Below are 17,750 nucleotides of genomic sequence, written 5' to 3' on the forward strand. Positions count from 1 at the left end.
CCTACCAGCAGCAGAACTAGCAGAAGCAGAAGTCAGGAAGTCACTGAAGTCAGATCAGCAGAACAGAAACCATTTACTGCAAGTTGTTTTGGAATATTAGTGAATTTCGTAACCAATTTAACTGTTTGGTGTTTCTTAAAATGGTTTCGGTCATCCGCCCCTTTATGGTAATGTTTATATTATATTATTTACTCAAATTCTTATACACCTAACAGGGTTATTTCTTTAGATATAGGCTATGTTCGATAGAAAGAGTATGCCTTAGGTTTAACCGGTTTCAAACGCTTTTATGATTATCTCGATCATCAAACTTTAAATAATTTCAAGGTTTTTTACAAACTTTTGAGGTTTCATGAATGAATTTTTCTGCAACAAGAAACGGGGACATTTATGTCAATGAACCTTCAAAACTATTGATAATAAGTTAATTGTTTTGAAGGAAATAAGTTAATGGCTAAGTTAGCCTACTACAATTGTGCATAATAGGCCTATTGAATAGCTTCTAGTATATTCAAGGCTATTAAACTGCTTTTTTTAAACGTTCAAGGTTTAGAAGGTAAATTAAATATGCTCAACATACATTGTAACATAAATAATTACGATGTTTTTTGTCTTAACGAAACCTGGCTAAAGGATATTCAAGTCAATTTTATGATTATGCAAGGTTATATTTTAGCCTCATCTTACTGTAGAAAAAGTAGTTTGAGAGGTGGGGTTTGCATATTTGTCACCAAAGACATTGTGTATAAGAATATTGATATTCAATGGCTGTGCTCCGATATACATTTTGAGTGCTGTGTGATTAAGTTAAGTCGCCCAAATATCATAGTAGGCAGTCTTTATCGCTCTCCTACTGGAGATATAAATATATTTTTGGAAAGACTTGAAAATTTATTAATTTATTTATCTAGTCACAAGTGTTCAATTATTCTTGGTGGCGATGTAAACGCCAAATTTGATGTAAATGCAAACCTTCCATCCGTCAAAGAACTAAAGAACCTGCTTAAGCAATTTAATTGTTGTTACACAAACAATCAACCTACACGGGGGAAGGCATGTCTTGATAATGCGTTCACTAACTGCATGGACTTTGACTGTTGCGTTGTTCAGCTGACCATGAAGGACTCGAAGTGTTGGTTAGAGTGGAAGACTTTGACGAATCAAACCTGAGGAAGCCTACTGAGTCAGTTACCTTCAGAGATACATGGGCAGCAAGTTTGAACAGTTTAAATTCACATTTATGTGATATTGATTGGTGTCTAGTGCTCTCAAAAGGTAATGGGTCTGCTGAACTGACATTTAAATCATTTTTTGATAGTTTTATGGAAATTTTTAATGTAGGTAAGTTGCCCATTAAAGACACTTCGCAACAAATCCTTTAACTCAAAAAATCAGAGAAAAGTAGTTCTTAAGTGGTATACTCCTGAATTAAAGATAATGAGAGAAAGAGTTATGGCCTATCTTACAGTACATAGAACAACTAAATCTGAACTATCTTTTAAAGCCTACAAAGCTCTACGAAACCTTTATAAAAATGCAGTGAATGAAGCAAAGATGTCTGCTAACATGAACTTTATTGAATCATCCAGTAATAAGTGTCAGGCTGCCTGGTCTCTGATTCGTAAGTCTACAACCTCGACTGCGGAAAGGGTGCACTCTATGATCTCGGCAGAGCAGCATAACAACTTCTTCTTGGAGTCAGTGCAGTCAGCGAAGGCATCCATCATCCCACCTCCTGTCTCTTCTAGCGACCTACTACATAACACGGAGTACCATCAGCAAGCCTCGTTGAACCAGTGGTTGCCTGTCTCTCAAGATGAAGTGTTGAGTGTGGTGTCAAAGCTAAAAATGTCAAAAAGCAAAGATGCTTATGGTGTGTCAAACGTGGTGTTAAAGTCTGTGATAAGTGAAATCCTAGTACCACTCACTCACTGTGTAAATGTTTGCCTAAACGATGGAGTTTTTCCTGAATCCCAAAAGATTTCACGGGTAGTTCCAGTGTTCAAAAAAGGCAAGAAATCTGAGGTTAGTAATTACAGGCCTGTATCATTAGTTCCTTTGTTTGGTAAAATTATGGAGCGTATTATCTATAACCAAATGTGTTTCTTCCTAGCAAGTAATAATATTCTTAGCGAGACTCAATTTGGTTTTCGTAAAAAGTTATCCACAATAGATGCAATTGAGTCGATGTTGTTCAAAATTATTAAAGCTTTTGAAGACGGGAGTTTTGCTCAGATTACTGCTTGTGATCTGAGCAAGGCATTCGATCTTGTAGATCACTCAGTGTTATTAGATAAATTAAGTTTTTACGGCATTAAAGGTTCGTGTTTAAAGTTTTTTGAATCATACTTGCATGGAAGATCTCAGTTTGTTGAGTTGAAGGGTGATCGTTCAAGATGTCTGGATGTAATAATGGGAGTACCACAGGGTTCTATCTTGGGGCCTTTATTATTCCTTTTATCAATTAATGACCTAGCTGCCAATGTGTCCCTTTCTTCAACTACAATGTTTGCAGACGACACAACCTTTCTTACTATAAGCAATGATACAAATGTCTTGTCTAATATTGCCAAAAATACTATTTTAGAAGCCAAGCAATGGTTTAGTGCTAATGGTTTGATTATTAATGAGAATAAAACTCAACACTTACTCTGCCAGACTAGAAATAGAGTCGAGGATTACAATGAACCAAATGACATAAAAATTTTAGGTTTAGTGATTGACAACTGTTTGACCTGGTCTCAACACATTGATTACATTAGTGGTAAGTTGTCTAGGTTTATTTATCTTCTCAAATGTCTTAGCTCTAGTCTGCCTCAGAATTATTTAAAGTCTGTGTATTATGCTTTTTTTTCACTCAATTTTAAGTTACCGGTATGGTGTTTTGTTATGGGGAAATAGTACCCATGTAAATAATGTATTGTTAATTCAAAAGAAGGCTGTGAGAATCATAACTAGATCTCGCCGAAGAGCACATTGTAAACCGTTATTTGTGGGCACTGGTATATTAACTGTCATTAATGTTTTTATCCTGCATTGTCTGATTAATGTTAAGAAAAAGGAAAAAGAGTATGATTTGCGCCAAGACATTCATGGTTATAACACAAGGAATAGGGGTCTAGTTGATGTACCTCACTGTAGGCTACAGAAAACTGCAAACAGTCATTTTGTTTTAGGTATTAAATTATTTAATAAGCTTCATCCCCATGTCAAGTCCTTGCCGTTAAGTGTCTTTAAAAGAAAATTAACTATGTGGCTTTCATCTCACCCATTTTATAAAATTGAGGAATTTTTTGAATGTGATCTCATTTTTTGCTAATGTTAAATGTTTTAAGTTAGGCTAGGATTTTTATTACTGTAGGCCTAATTAATTTTCATATATTTCATGTTCACTATTTTGATATGTTTTTTACCATATTCCATCTGTGATAATGTTAGAAATTTTGTTTTTAAGTTAGGCTAGGATTTTTATTACTGTAATTAATTTTCATATATTTCATGTTCACTATTTTGATATGTTTTTTACCATATATTCCATCTGTGATAGCCTAATGTTAGAAATTTTGTCCCTCTATGTTCATTGTTAGACCTGTGATAACCATTAGCCTTTTTAAGAAAGACCCACTATTATTCACTATTATTCTTAATTTAAGTTTGTTAAGTTTGCCTATTTAAAAAAAAAAATTATTTTAAACCTGTTAAATGTTAAACTAAGGGCAGCCTATATTTTGGAATTTTCATGCCATATTTTATTAATTATAAGTATTGAATCTTATATCTTTACAATAATAATGACGATGTCAATTACAATAATGTATTGTTTAAAGACTGAATAAATGACTATTCAATGACTATTCAATGACTATGCTTGCTACTTCATCAGTAATTAAATAACCAAGCATGGATACATTTCAATCATCGTTCATTAAGGTGTTAGAGGTATTAATTATCGTTGTCAGACCACAATATGATCAGGGCCACTTCAATAAATGGGTCCCAACGCAAGCGGTTTTAGGTTTTTTGGGATAGAAGGTAAAGACAAATTAATTGCAAGAAAGTGGGGCACAAATATCACTCAGTTCCTTAGCGCATCACATGCAAACTCTGGACCAGATATTGATATTTTTTAATTCTGAAACTAGGCCTAGTCTACTTCTTTCTAGAAAGACATTAGTATTATAGGCACAATGAGTTTGACGATCAATCTTAGGTCCCAACAAACATTTACTATAAACAAATAGGTAAGTTAGGCCTACTTAACCTAGAGTTCTGTCAAAAAGCAAGGTTTGCAGTTATTTAATGAAATATATAGGCTAGGGTGTATATTTTCTGTATTGTGTGAGTGTTATTCGTTACCGTTGCACGTCTTTTTGTGTACAAAATGACTCCCCTCATCCTCCAACCCTTAAAAGCTAATGCAGGGTGTAACTCTGTGGAGACCCGGTATGTTTGCGCCAGTCTGCTGTGATCATGTGTTTAAATTGTAGTCAGTTTTGACAGTGTTATTAAATCAATAACTTTACGGGTAACCTGTTTGCAATGTTTCGTTTTAAGGCATTGTGAATCGGTCAATCATCTTTGTTTTTACTGATAATGGAGAAGCCAGCATTCCCAACTCTCTTCTCTCATTTGGTTTATCCATGTTTGTCTCAACCTCTAACCTAGGCCTAATGAATAGGTTATTTTGAACCGAACTTAAGGCGACCTGCAGTCAACTTTTTTTTACCGAAAAGAACTCAGTCATGGGTTAAACTTAAAAGTTATGTAACATTTAATACAAACCCTACATAAAAAGATGGACTAAGTTAGTTTTATACAGAATTGCCTGAAATAAAATAACACATCCGTACCGGTAGTTTATATCTGTAATAATGTTTTGTTTGCACTTGCAGTGCAATCTAATGTAGCAAAAACTATAAGATGATGGTAACAATGATAATAATACATTTGCAATTGTTTCAGGATGTCGAAAGCTGTCGTTATTATATAGATGAACTTTATTCACAAGATCATAAAAAATGTCATGATGCAATTGTGTAAGTTTTACATTTAACTTAAGTTATAGGCCTACTTTTTAATCTGGTAAGGTACAGTAGCACGTAAGGAATGGACGCTCTTAATAGGGTGAAAAATACAATACAAGCATACTCTTAACATCTTACCTAAACACAGACTGGCAAATTAATGCTTTTTTTTAGAGAATTTCTCATTAGGGAATATTAGCAAATTTCCCATATAGGGAAAAAGCAAATTCCCGTAGGTCTCAGGGTAGCATCTTTTTTTAAGTATTTAGAATTGTGAAACTATTCTTGTAGGCCTTGGTAATTTTTTACAAATCCAGCAGTGCCGAAACATTACAAAACATCATGTACTATTATTAAATAAATGATTAATTAATTATCTTAAACTGAAAAAATGCATTTTTGTAAGGAATTTTAGGAAATAAAATGTATAGGCTACCCAATCTTATTTTGTCTATTTATGCACAAGTCAATAGGCCTACTGTATTATTTGGTTCCCGGAAGAAAATATTTGACAAACACCTAAGTAATATACAATGACAGATGCTTGAAGAACTCCGTGATCGGCAGTAACAGGCAGAAGGGCAGTGTAATAGTGCAGGGCGTGGTTCCGAGATTGATGCAGCTTCTGAGTGATCAAACGCTGCCTCTAGACATCCGCAGAGAGACAGCAGTCACGCTCGGCTCCCTCGCCAAAGGCACAGACTCTCACGTTAGACAACTCATAGACGTAGACCTGGTGCCTCTACTACTCAGTTGTGAGTGAATCTTGCGATTTGTGTAATTTTGTTAGTGGTCAACCAAAACATTCGGTAGGAATAGAAATATTCATGAATGTAAAAAGTTGTAAACATTCTTAATGAATTTAATAGACACCTTTATAGGGTACCAGTAGAATAGTAGTTTGTCCCAAAGATGAATAGATGCTACGCATCCGAAACATCAGCCTCTAGCCTTACTCATTCAACGGCGTGGTCATCACCCAAAGACCCAGATTTGACAATAAGAGCTATATATGTTTGCTTAAACCACCATTTTCTGCAGACCTGTCTTTTGTGTTTGTACCTTTATTTATACTATTGCTTTCTCTCTGGATTTTGTTTGTTGTAAAAAAGTGTAGGCCTAGGCTATACTTTGACTCTTGAACTAAGAATATTGTTTTTGTAGCAGAAAATACTAGACATTTTTAAAAATCTGTTGAAGAAGTGCCTTTTCTTTGTCATCTCGTTCATTTAAATACCACAATATCCATAAATTCAGCTGTTTAATTCTTTGAAAGTATTCCTAAACCATATACTCACACACTGAAGCCTTTTATTTACATATTCCAGGTACATTAAACAGTGATGATCTCAAGTTGACAGAGGCATGTCTGAGATGCGTATGTTCTGTGTTTCGTCACCCGAGTGCGCCAGTGGACCTGATATTCAGTAATCCGCAACTATTGGCTCATCTGCTCAGTCTCACCATGCAGTCTGTCAATAACCAGATCTGTGTTACCACAATCTTCAGCTGTGCTTGCAAGGTGAGTTATATATTTTAATTTATAAGTAGTTTGTTCAAGTAATTCAACCTACCTAGGTACCTAAATAAGCAACCTAAGCTGTAGCTTAGTGAATTTGTAGCTACTGAAATTGGCGGTACGGTATTTTTCTAGATATGGTTGGCGGTATTTTAACTGATTTTCTCAATCGGCAACGGTGATATTACTGCCGCGGCAAAAACCGCCCAGTGTGTAACCAGCGTTACTATGTATCTCACCGCAATCCTGCTTTTAAACTTTTGTATGGTTAAGATCCAAAGTGAGGAACATAATTGAAATAGGCAATATTAAAGCACTGAATGCACGGAGTTTATAATTAAAAGTGACTTTGAAATAAAATAGCCTCATCCGATTACAGGGATGTAAACTAGTTATTTCTCATAATTGTTTGTGGGTTCCCAGAGAGTAGAACACCAGAACCTACTGTGTGAGCAGGACATTGTCCCCACGCTAGCTGCTTTGTTGTGTTCACCTCACCCTGCAGTACTCATGCCTACATTGCGCTGTCTCACCAACCTGACCTATGAGAATCCCAAGGTCGCATCCACGGTCATCACTTCTAGGTAATCATCAGCAGCTAGAATTATCTGTAAATAATACTGAAAAAAATAAATGTGGCCCGGCAAATGCATGGTTAGTTTGTCAGATAAAACTTCTCAGGATAATTTGGAGTCAATGTAGGCCCTAGTTGTTGAGAGTAATGAATTTGGGAGGCCAATGTTCTGAACTCTCAATAGCCTATAGTTTTAGTTTTCAATAAAAATGAAGGAACCTCAACATAGTTTTCACAAGCTCACATTTGTCTCAAGCTTATTTTCCAGCAAAATTACAGATTAATTCTAGTCCTGTGAGAAAATACCCTACAAAAACTTCCTTCATTCAGAAATCACCCCCTTTGTCATTTAGAAATCACCCCCTTTGTCTCACATTAGTACAGTAAAACTTCAATCAAGTGCCACTTTATTTTTTTAGTGTCTATGCCAGCGACTTTTTTTTATAGAGAAACTAACGTAGTAGCCTACCTAAATTTTTGGATATTTTCAAGATAAAACCACATAAGTCTCCAACTACTAGGCTACCAACTCGCCTAAATCATTAGAAACAATAAAAACCTTGCACCATATAGCTACCTGAGAATCGCTATTACCTGACATGCAAAGTGCAGAAAAACATGCAAACTATTCGGGTGGTTATAGTTCTCGCCTTCAAATCTTTGGTGCTGGCTCAATAACAAACTGGATTAATACTATGAAAAGTTTGATGTAAGATTACAAGACCAGCACCTAAAAAATAATGAAAAGGAAAATTAAATTGTCAATATCATTCTTCTACGGTATCCAAACGACATAAAATTTTAAATCCATCACTGAATGTCCACTACCAATCTTGTATTCTGTCAGTCCCAGTCCACGATCTGTCAATCACAAATACCCTGATAGTATTTTGTTTTATTTAACTTAATTTCAATTTACTATCCTTTCACATGTTTTAGGCACAAAAAGTTTGTTTCTCGTTAATGCAAATGTTTTGACATCCGAGCACTGTTGGTGAAAACAATCAGTAAGTGTTGTAACACACTATTACTTCATTGTAATTTAATATTTATGTTAATGTTTACAGTTTCGGAGGTAAGAGCATTCCAGACCTCGTGGTCAAGTTGATAGAGCGAGATCACCCCACGGAGATGCAGCTGGCAGCTTCCAGAGTCTTAACAAACCTTCACAGAGCTGGGGCACTGACCGCTGAAGACCCCAGGATCCTGTATAAAACATTGCCTTGCCTGGTTTGTGCTCTTTATCTAATTTTAGTCAAATAGGTGTATCTAGATGGTCAGTTACCTGAAATAGTGTTTCAGACTGTAAGATCTTAAAGCTTAACAGCCTAAACAAGTATGTGTTTTTGGCAGCAAGTAAAAAGCTTTATAATTCAATTTTCGGGCATTTTCCCAAGTTCATAGGAAATAAAACTTTGATTGAATTAGTAAACTAACAATGCCAAACTGAAAGCATTATTTACGGTAAACTGAAGTATATTTTATGTCTCATCAATTTTACACAGTGTTACACACAATCACTCCGGCGTGCCCTGCGTCGTAAAAATCTTTAATCTCTAAAATTTATTTTAGTAAAAAGGGAGAAAATAGAATTTAAGAATGTAGCACACTAAGTAAATAGCTCATTTATTTTTTCCTTATTTAATAAAAATAGCCTACAGTAGGTTTATATAGATAGTAAGGTTTTCAAAAGTCAATGGTAGAACCTTACTTATCTGGTAACTGTCACAGGTTTGTCTGTGCAAGAAGGACAGACCACACGAAGAGAGAGTGATCGCGGCTGAGACGTTGGCGTACCTGACTGAGGTGGACACAGAGTTGCAGAGGCTAGCGAGTATCTCCAACCACCTGATACCAACACTGGCCGAGCTGCTGCACTACCAACCCGAGAACAACAACAACCACTCAGTCGGCCAGGAGGGTAGGGTGGGGCAGGACATGCGACAGGCTGCGTTCAGAGTACGTTGTTTATTTTGTATTTTTCATGCCCAATCCTTACATCCTAGGATACTAAGCTATGGCCCAGAACCGTTTAACACGTTATTCCAGGCTAGGACTAGAAGCAGCCCCATCACATAGTTATCTGTGATTAGCGGGATTTAAACCTGGAACCTTGGAGTCCGAAGGGTCTACTACTAAACCAGCTCCCTCTCCATAAACTGTGTTGGTGTAAAGGAGGAAGATATGAAAACATTGTCGTACTAGCTGTATCCAAATCAACATCCAGCTTGTATGAAAACAATACTCTTCTGGTATTGAGGTTGAAACATTTTATTGTGTATTCTTTAGCAGTTTAAATTTCACTATATTATTAAAACTTGCCGATTCAGTACCCACCTTTTTCTTGGATTTTAAGTTTAAGTTTGCGTTTTGAAATTTCTAGCCTATGCAATAAATGTATTATATTTTAGCAGTACACACCGAACTTCAACAAAACTCACCCTAGAGGTAAAATACTGAAAACAAAACCAAATCAAGAACCGATTTGTAGCAAGTATAGTGTAATACATGATTGCAACCGCAAAAGGTATCATCTTAATGTGTTTATTTTAGGCATTTGCTTCTTTGGGTGCAAATGACGAGGACATACGCAAGAAGATAATAGAGACGGACAGTTTGATGGAGCACATAGTGACAGGGCTACAGGATGACTGTCCCAGAGTGAGGCTAGCTGCAGTACGATGTCTACACTCACTGTCTCGCTCTGTACAACAACTGAGGACAACCTTCCAGGTATGTGATAGAACAGCTGACAATTGAATCAAAATTTACAAAATGAAACTAAATCAAGCACGTTATATTGTCAAGGTAGCTTATTATAAATTCTATCTGTACTTAAGCTACATGATAAACAGAACCTTTGAACGGCTTCCAGAAGAACAGCAGAAGTAGTTTTATAATACAGTATACAGATAAAGTTGTATACTCCTTGCCTGAGAGATCTGGACCTTTTTCTTCTCTATCTAGGTGGATATCTACAGCTTATTATGGGGCAAGTATCTGGGTCACGACATTGTCAATTAGCTAAAAGCAGGTGATTTGCATGATTTCAACTCATGTAGCCTTGCATGTTGACCACTTCCGCATTTTTACCATTTTTATAGGCCTATTATATATCATCGTTACACACAGTATTTCTATTAGGAAATGGCTGCATGCTACGTCTGTGTTTCTTGTTTCCAGGACCACTCTGTGTGGAAGCCACTGATGGCTCTGCTACAGAACGCGTCAGACGACATCCTCAGTGTCGCGTCGTCTACACTCTGCAACTTGCTCCTGGAGTTCTCCCCCTCCAAGGAGCCCATCCTGGAGTCTGGAGCTGTGGACCTGCTATGTACCTTGACCCGACGGCCAGACCCGGCTCTGAGGCTCAACGGCATTTGGGCTCTCATGGTCAGTAACCTCAGTGTTATGTTGTGACTTTGATTTGTTAAGAGGCTTTGATCAACCTTGTGACCTTAAAGTAATATTCATATTGTTAACTTATTTCATTAACCAAAATTGGGGGTTTCATAGAGTGTTACGACTCCTTCCTCTATGTTACCAGACTTTGGTTATCCCCGGTGGAATAAATGTTTTCAATTAACGGTCTATTAAAGAATTTGAAAGGTGTTCAGATACATAATTCATTTAAGTAATTCTGAGAAAACGTCAGTGGATCTAATTTTACATTACAGTATTATGAAAAAAGACAATCAGCTGCTGATTTTACTAAAACTTCTCAAGAAATTTAATTTAAGTTTTTTGAGCAATGAAAATATTCACTAGCTCATTCAACAAAAAATACTTATATTTATCTTGCACCTTGTAATGAGAAAAACGCTAATTAAAATTCTTTTCCAGAACATGGCATTTCAAGCAGAACAAAAGATAAAGTCTCAGATTCTCAACACACTCGGAACTGATCAGATCTTCAGATTGCTGAGTGATCCGCAAGTCAACGTGCTGATGAAGACTCTCGGCTTGCTGAGGAATCTGCTGAGCACCAAGCCCCACATCGACCACATCATGGGGCTGCATGGGAACCAGATCATGCAGGTAACTGGATTCTTCTCATAGTTAGAAATGGTATGTAACATTGCAATAGTTTGGATGTTTTACTCTTGAAAAGGGTTGTTAGTTAAAGCAGAGTGAGTATGGTGCTTGTTTAAAATCATTTTGTTTAATCAGCTCTTTTTAGACTGTGGCACATGTTAGTGGATATTAAAAATTCCTAGTTCAATACAGTATATAACAAGATAACCTAATATTGATAACAAGAACCTAGTTAACAAGATAACCTTGATAACAAGAACCCTCATTAACAAGTCACCCTTAATAACAAATGTCATTTTCAAATTCCTTTGAATTTATTTTACCAATCACATGTTCCTGCAAACCTCGATAAGAAGTAAACTTTGATTACAAGTCTTATTGAATAATTCCCATTAGACTCTTGTTATTCTAGCATTTTGAATAGGTTGACACTGTTCAATGAAACAATAGTGCCGTAGGAGGTGAGGTGGGGATTAAATTGGTAGAGCCTCGGCAAGTCCCACACTCCGTCTGTAAAAGGGTTGCCACTTCCTTCAACTAAAAATCCTGTTGTTCTTAATCAAATTGGCTTTGGGGGAGCAAGCTGGTCTAGTGATTAGAGCGCTGGGCTTTGGTTGGTTCAAATCCCGCCAAATCATAAATTCACAAATGGAGTTTATCCGTGTGATAATGCCGCAACCCCTAGGTCTAGCCTAAAGTAATGTGAAAAACAACTCCGGGCTCGTGCCTAGCGTCATAGGAAAAAAAAATCAAATTGGCTTTAAATAACTGATGAAACAACTCAGTTACTCAATGTTATCTTATTCCCCTCACCCTGCAGTTATATTCAGCTAAAATGTGTTGCAAAGTAAGTCTCTGTTTTAACTGATTAAATAGACTTGCCTTTTACTTAGGCTACATATATTGTATGTTGACGTTTAAAGAGATTCCTTAAAACCCATGTTAGTTTTTTTTCAAAAAGAAATAGCTTGTAGGCTTTCTAAAAAAAAAAAAAAAAAAAAAAAACTAAGGCCTTTATGTAGGCTAAACGCAAAGATTACAAAACCTTAAGTTTAAATAATTCAGTGAAAATTCAATTTGAATTTTTTACCAGCCATCCTAGAGGTCTTCGTGCAGAAATATTGGATAAGTCACCTATCTACCTTTGTAAAAACTAACTACCTCGTGATATTTTCCTACATAAAATCCATATTGCACCCTCGAGGGTTTCAACGACGTATACGGACAATTTTGATAGAACCGTTGATGTTTGATGTCCAGGCAGTGATCCTGATCCTAGAAGGTAACCACTCGGCAGAGGTGAAGGAGCAAGCGTTGTGTATCCTGGCCAACATTGCTGACGGAGACACGGCTAAGGACTACATCATGGCTAATGAGGACGTGTTGAAGAAGCTGCAAGACTACATGGTGAGTTCAACTATAGGTAATTACTGAACTAATTACGTTTTACCATCAGCTGTTGATACTGTCATAGACTTTCTCTCCACATGGAACAGATGTAGACAGTTTTTTTAATTCAATGAGAATATTGAATGAATGGACCCACACTGAGTTGTATGATCTTTTTGTTTGTATAATGATGATAGTTTGGGAGATGGATTCGCCAAGGTTTACAATAATTTGCCCTTTCAGTTTTGGCACGATGAAATAGTTGATGTTGATATAAAAAAGATGGTGTATACTGTAGCACACAGTGTCGGTCAATGTAACGTTTTCTTTTATTTTGGAATTGGCTACAACTTAAAATTAATTAAATTTTTAGTTAGTGATGGTGTAGTCAAAGGTTTCTGTGTCCAAATAAACCCAGAAAAATTGTTACTTCTAAACATTTGCAGATTTTATAGTGTCTTGGGTACCATATTGTATAATATCTTCCTTATACTTAATCTAAACAAGACTCACTTGTTTAGAATTTTCTGCTGTAAGTTTATTTTATCTGCAGGAATTTTTCTGCGGTACATGCCAAACTCCGATAAAATTTTATCTAGGCCTATGAAGTTGATTGTAAGTAATGTTGGGTTTGCTAATCCTTTCTTCAGACAAATAGACAAACTTATTTCAAGTGTGTTGCTAGACTAGTGGTTAGTTAGCATCACACACTTGGATGGGGGAGGGATGAGTTTGATTCCATATCCACAAAATATTTAATTGGCTTTAACGGCTTTACTTAAAATCAATTTTTTAATCGCCACACAAAAAAAGTACGCAATATTTTTGTTTGGCAGATTCACAGCAATGTGAAGCTCCAGATCGCTGCTATCTACTGTATCTCCAACCTGGTGTGGAAGGATGACCCAGGCAGTAGTGAGAGACAAGCAAAGCTCAAGGAGATGGGGGTGTACAGGCTGCTGCAACAGCTGATCATGACCTCAGACACGCTGCTGTTTGACAAGTAAGTATTAAGAATAAGAATAAGAATCCTTTATTGTCATTAGACACAGTTGTGCAATAGACATTGTCAAAGAAAACTATAAAATAAAAAATGTAACAGAGTCATGAACATTATCACAGTAGACCTTATGTAACATACATGTAAAACTTAGCCTATATCACAGAAGAGATGACAGTTGTCAATTGAGATTAAATATCATAAAATAAAAAAATATTATGTCCGACCTTCACTAGGGTCGAGTCTGAAACCGTGTTCACATTACTTCAGACTGAGCCTAGGCTTTTGTACCATTAGATAAAACATACTCCCTTAGTAGATTTCTCATCCTTTTTGAACAGATGAAGACAATTTTTTTTTAGTTCGGCATACTGCAGAGGTTGTGTTTTGTTAACAATTTGTTTCTTTTTATTTCAGTCATTTAAAACCTTGTTTAACTAAATATTACGATCTAATCATAAACAATAACTCGTCACTTAGTTATATAGCCAAACAGTAAAGCACAAATCAAGAAATTAACCCTAAATAATGGAAACAAAGTTTTGTCCACACTAGCGCCCAGTGTCACTGTACATGAACTAGACAATAGACATAAAACAATTTTCGTGTCTAGTTCATGTAACTTTCTTGATTCTTTGAAGTTGAATGGAATCAAAATTTACAATGGGATGAGAAGTCTACTTGTGTTTGTTAGTCTATGATAAAATCCATTGGTGATTTGTAGTGATGGGCGAGATTGGATTTTTAGTTTGAGACGAGACGAGACGGGATTTTTTAATTCTCATAAAATTTTGAGACAGGATTTCCCTTCTCATACATAACGGGAAATGCACGTTCCACATTGTAAACCATTTTTAAATAACTACGGATTTATGACAGACTGGTTAAATACAAAAATAATAATAATAGACAAAAATATTTAACTTACACCAATAAAAAACATCAGTATAAGAAAACAAATATTATTGAGGTTAGGACTATTTTATTATAAATAACTCTTACGCATAGGAAACATAGTGATATCAGTTAGGATATAGCTCAACCTTGATTAATACACATTTTTTTAGTCTGAAACATCAGTCTTACTAGTTAAGTATTATTTTACAATAGTAGAACTTAAAAAAAAACAACAAATTTATCAGTATAAAACCTAACAATTGTCTTACTAGTTAAGAAACAATTTTTCAGTCTTGTGTTATTTTTAGAACGATTTTGGAGTGACTTGTGTTGGCCATGCAACAAATTTATCAGTATAAAACCTAACAATTGTCTTACTAGTTAAGAAACAATTTTTCAGTCTTGTGTTATTTTTAGAACGATTTTGGAGCGACTTGTGTTGGCCATGTTTACAGTAAAGCATGTCTCACACTGCTTACACTCAACAAAACTTAAAAAAAATCAAAGCAATACATGTAGACTAATTAAATAAGAAAGCCTTCGCAAAGGAAACGCAACAACAACACGCTCCTGTATTGTGGGTATTATTGCATTGACTTTCTGCAGACGTTTTTCACAGTTTTTTATATATTTTTTATTTCGTCTCAAAAAAAATCTTTGTTCAAAATCAAATCTCGTTGAGAATGGGAATTTTCGAGACCCGTCCATTCCTAATATTTAGCTACTGCATACTAATGTTTTTTTAAAGATGTGTAGTGACAAACAGAACTTGTTATTGCGGTAAACATACTTGTTATTGTTTCTACTCTCAACCGTGTGTTATGATTTGCAGGGTGAAGACAGCGATAACACAGTTCTCAGATGCCTGACATTTGTCATGTTCCTTCTCACCATATTTGGGTGCTTTTTAAGACTCGTTCATCTTATTCTATGTCAAGCTTTAAACCTTTTCCTTTGTTGTTTTTTTCATTTATGTTATCCATACAAAATTTGTTTTTGTTATAAAAATATTTTGTATTTATAATTGCCAAGTAATTTTTCATACAATTTATTTTACGACTGTGTGAAGGTGGCAATGTAATGATGTTGATAATCTGTAATTTAAATTATTTAATAATGTGAAACAACAGATCAAACAAGCTATGGCGACACTTAAAACTTAAAGCAAATTCAAAGAATTTGAAATTAATGTGATGAAAAAATAGCTATATCACTGCAAGTTTATTTACTAAACAACAGTGATGAAAATATATTTATTAGTTGTATAGTTAAACACAGATTTTGTCTTTTAAATAGTCAATGAATAATTTATTAACTCGATAATCTATAATATTTATTACCTTGTGATCTTTTATATTATTCTCAATCTCAATATATATAACTTAAAAAAATGTCATGATATTTGAGAGATTTTTGTCGACCAAGGGATTAATTGATAAAGTAACTCGATGGACTGATAATTTGTACTTTTTTAAGGAAGTATATATTTATAATGCAACTTAGAGCTTAGTATGTAGATCTACTCAGGTTTGGTATGTAAATATTGTACATTGTACAGTATGAATGTGCAATAGGCAACCACTTTGTAGCAAAGGTGTCTATCATAGATCTAGAGGAATTACTCTCCTTATACAAATAGAGTTATATTGTAACAAATGGACTGGTGCGCAAATTGTACATTAATAAGGTTCAAAATTTGTTTCTGGGGCAAAATAAATCATGTAATACCCTTTTACGTTTTTAATAGCTATTGTATTTGTTTAAGACAGTTAGGTGAATAAAACTATTAAATTTGTTAATTTTAGATTCACTCTAAGCAGAGGCGGATCCAGTAATTTGTTGAGAGAGGGAGACACATATATTTTTTTGTTTTTGCCATATATATCAACAAAATTGTAGTTAACTTTATAAGGGTTCAAATTAACCCTATTTTAATGGTTGGATGTTGGTTTACTGGTCTTTTGAAAATCTCCAAAATTGAGGATCAATGTCGGTCAATGGCTGGACTTACCACTAGGTCGTGGCCTAGAACTGCAAGCGAACAGGGCGGCTGCATTTAGTAGAAAAAAAGACTTAAAAAAACTAATTGTTTTCTTAAACTAATGATTTCCATCGCTTGCGAGTAACAATAACAATGCCCCCGTGATAGCGAGAGATTTTCACAATTTTGAGGGAAAGTTTTTAACATCTCCCGCATTATGGGAACATCATCATCGTCACCTACAATGGCCGTAAATTGCCTCCTATCACAGGGACATGATTATTATCACTCGGATTGTCACTCCCGATCTCGGTTGACGATAGCGTTTGATGTTCACGATTCAGCTGCAATTGTGGGTGTCGATAATGATGCTTCCGAAATGGCAGAAGATGTTCTCAATTTTGCCACGATCGCAGGAAATTCTTTTGCCAAGGGGAAGGGGTGCACGTCCCCCGAGCCCCTCTGGATAGATCCGCCAATGCCATGAAGAGTGATTTACTTAACTTAATGAGGTTACAATTATGAAAAAGTTGCCTATTTAAAATTGATTTTCATAAACTGTTTTATTCTTGTTTTTATTTTGACAGGTTAAACATTCAACTGAACAACAACTTTTTAAATTACAATTCCCATTCAATCCGTTATAAAGAAATTGGTCAGCATACAAAAAAGAAATTGTATCTTTAAAATAAAATTCCAGTTCCTAATAAACCAAAACGTTTGGGGGGGTGGGGGCAAAGTTATAACGGAAATTACCTTTTTAGTTACAATTCTTCCCTCCGCCAAATCTTAAGTTTTAAAATGACATCTCAATCGTAAAATTCGGTTAAGTAGAAGGCCTGTAAAAGGGATGTTACAGAAGAAGCCCTCATTGTATTAAGTATATGATAGAAATAGATGGATACATTGTCTTTGAATCAAAATGTGACATAATTGCTAGCTGTGTAAAATGTATGTTTGTCATTATTTATGTGATTTTGTTTCTTTGTAGAACAAATAAACATCTCAAGGTGCAATCGTAATCTGCCTATTCTTAACTAATCCTGCGTTTGGCGTGATTTTAGGAATTTTTAGGGTTTTAAATTATTGATTATTGAGTAGTCCTATGAATAATTAAAAATATCTCCGTTGCAGCAAATCTACAGACCATGCAGTTCTCATTTGCCTGATTGGACATTCATTCAGATATCTACATTATTATAACATAATTAAGGAACTCACAAAAACCTTTTAAGAAGACTGTATTGCGCACAACTACCAACCGCTTTCTTGAATAAAAGTTCTTGATGAGAAACTTCCCTAAAAAATATAAGTTTTCTATAATCTTTCTC

The 17,750-nt window shown here is 35.3% G+C and overlaps 1 protein-coding gene across 1 annotated transcript; it reads left to right on the forward strand.

Moving 5' to 3' along the window:
* Window positions 1-52: 52 nt before the first annotated feature.
* On the forward strand, window positions 53-17,441 carry LOC129000858 (armadillo repeat-containing protein 8-like). The gene is made up of 13 exons (XM_054427908.1): window positions 53-167; window positions 4,963-5,036; window positions 5,565-5,779; window positions 6,353-6,546; window positions 6,967-7,127; window positions 8,185-8,347; window positions 8,849-9,076; window positions 9,671-9,850; window positions 10,301-10,510; window positions 10,961-11,155; window positions 12,413-12,559; window positions 13,378-13,544; window positions 15,271-17,441. Exons 1-13 carry the CDS (start codon window positions 141-143, stop codon window positions 15,305-15,307), a joined length of 1,998 nt encoding a protein of 665 aa, XP_054283883.1. The 5' UTR covers window positions 53-140; the 3' UTR covers window positions 15,308-17,441.
* Window positions 17,442-17,750: the final 309 nt, after the last annotated feature.

Source organism: Macrosteles quadrilineatus, unplaced genomic scaffold (genome assembly GCF_028750875.1).
Source record: "Macrosteles quadrilineatus isolate MER2022 unplaced genomic scaffold, UCM_ALF_1.0 Scaffold_8__2_contigs__length_117827958, whole genome shotgun sequence".
Taxonomy (NCBI): Eukaryota; Metazoa; Arthropoda; class Insecta; order Hemiptera; family Cicadellidae; genus Macrosteles; species Macrosteles quadrilineatus.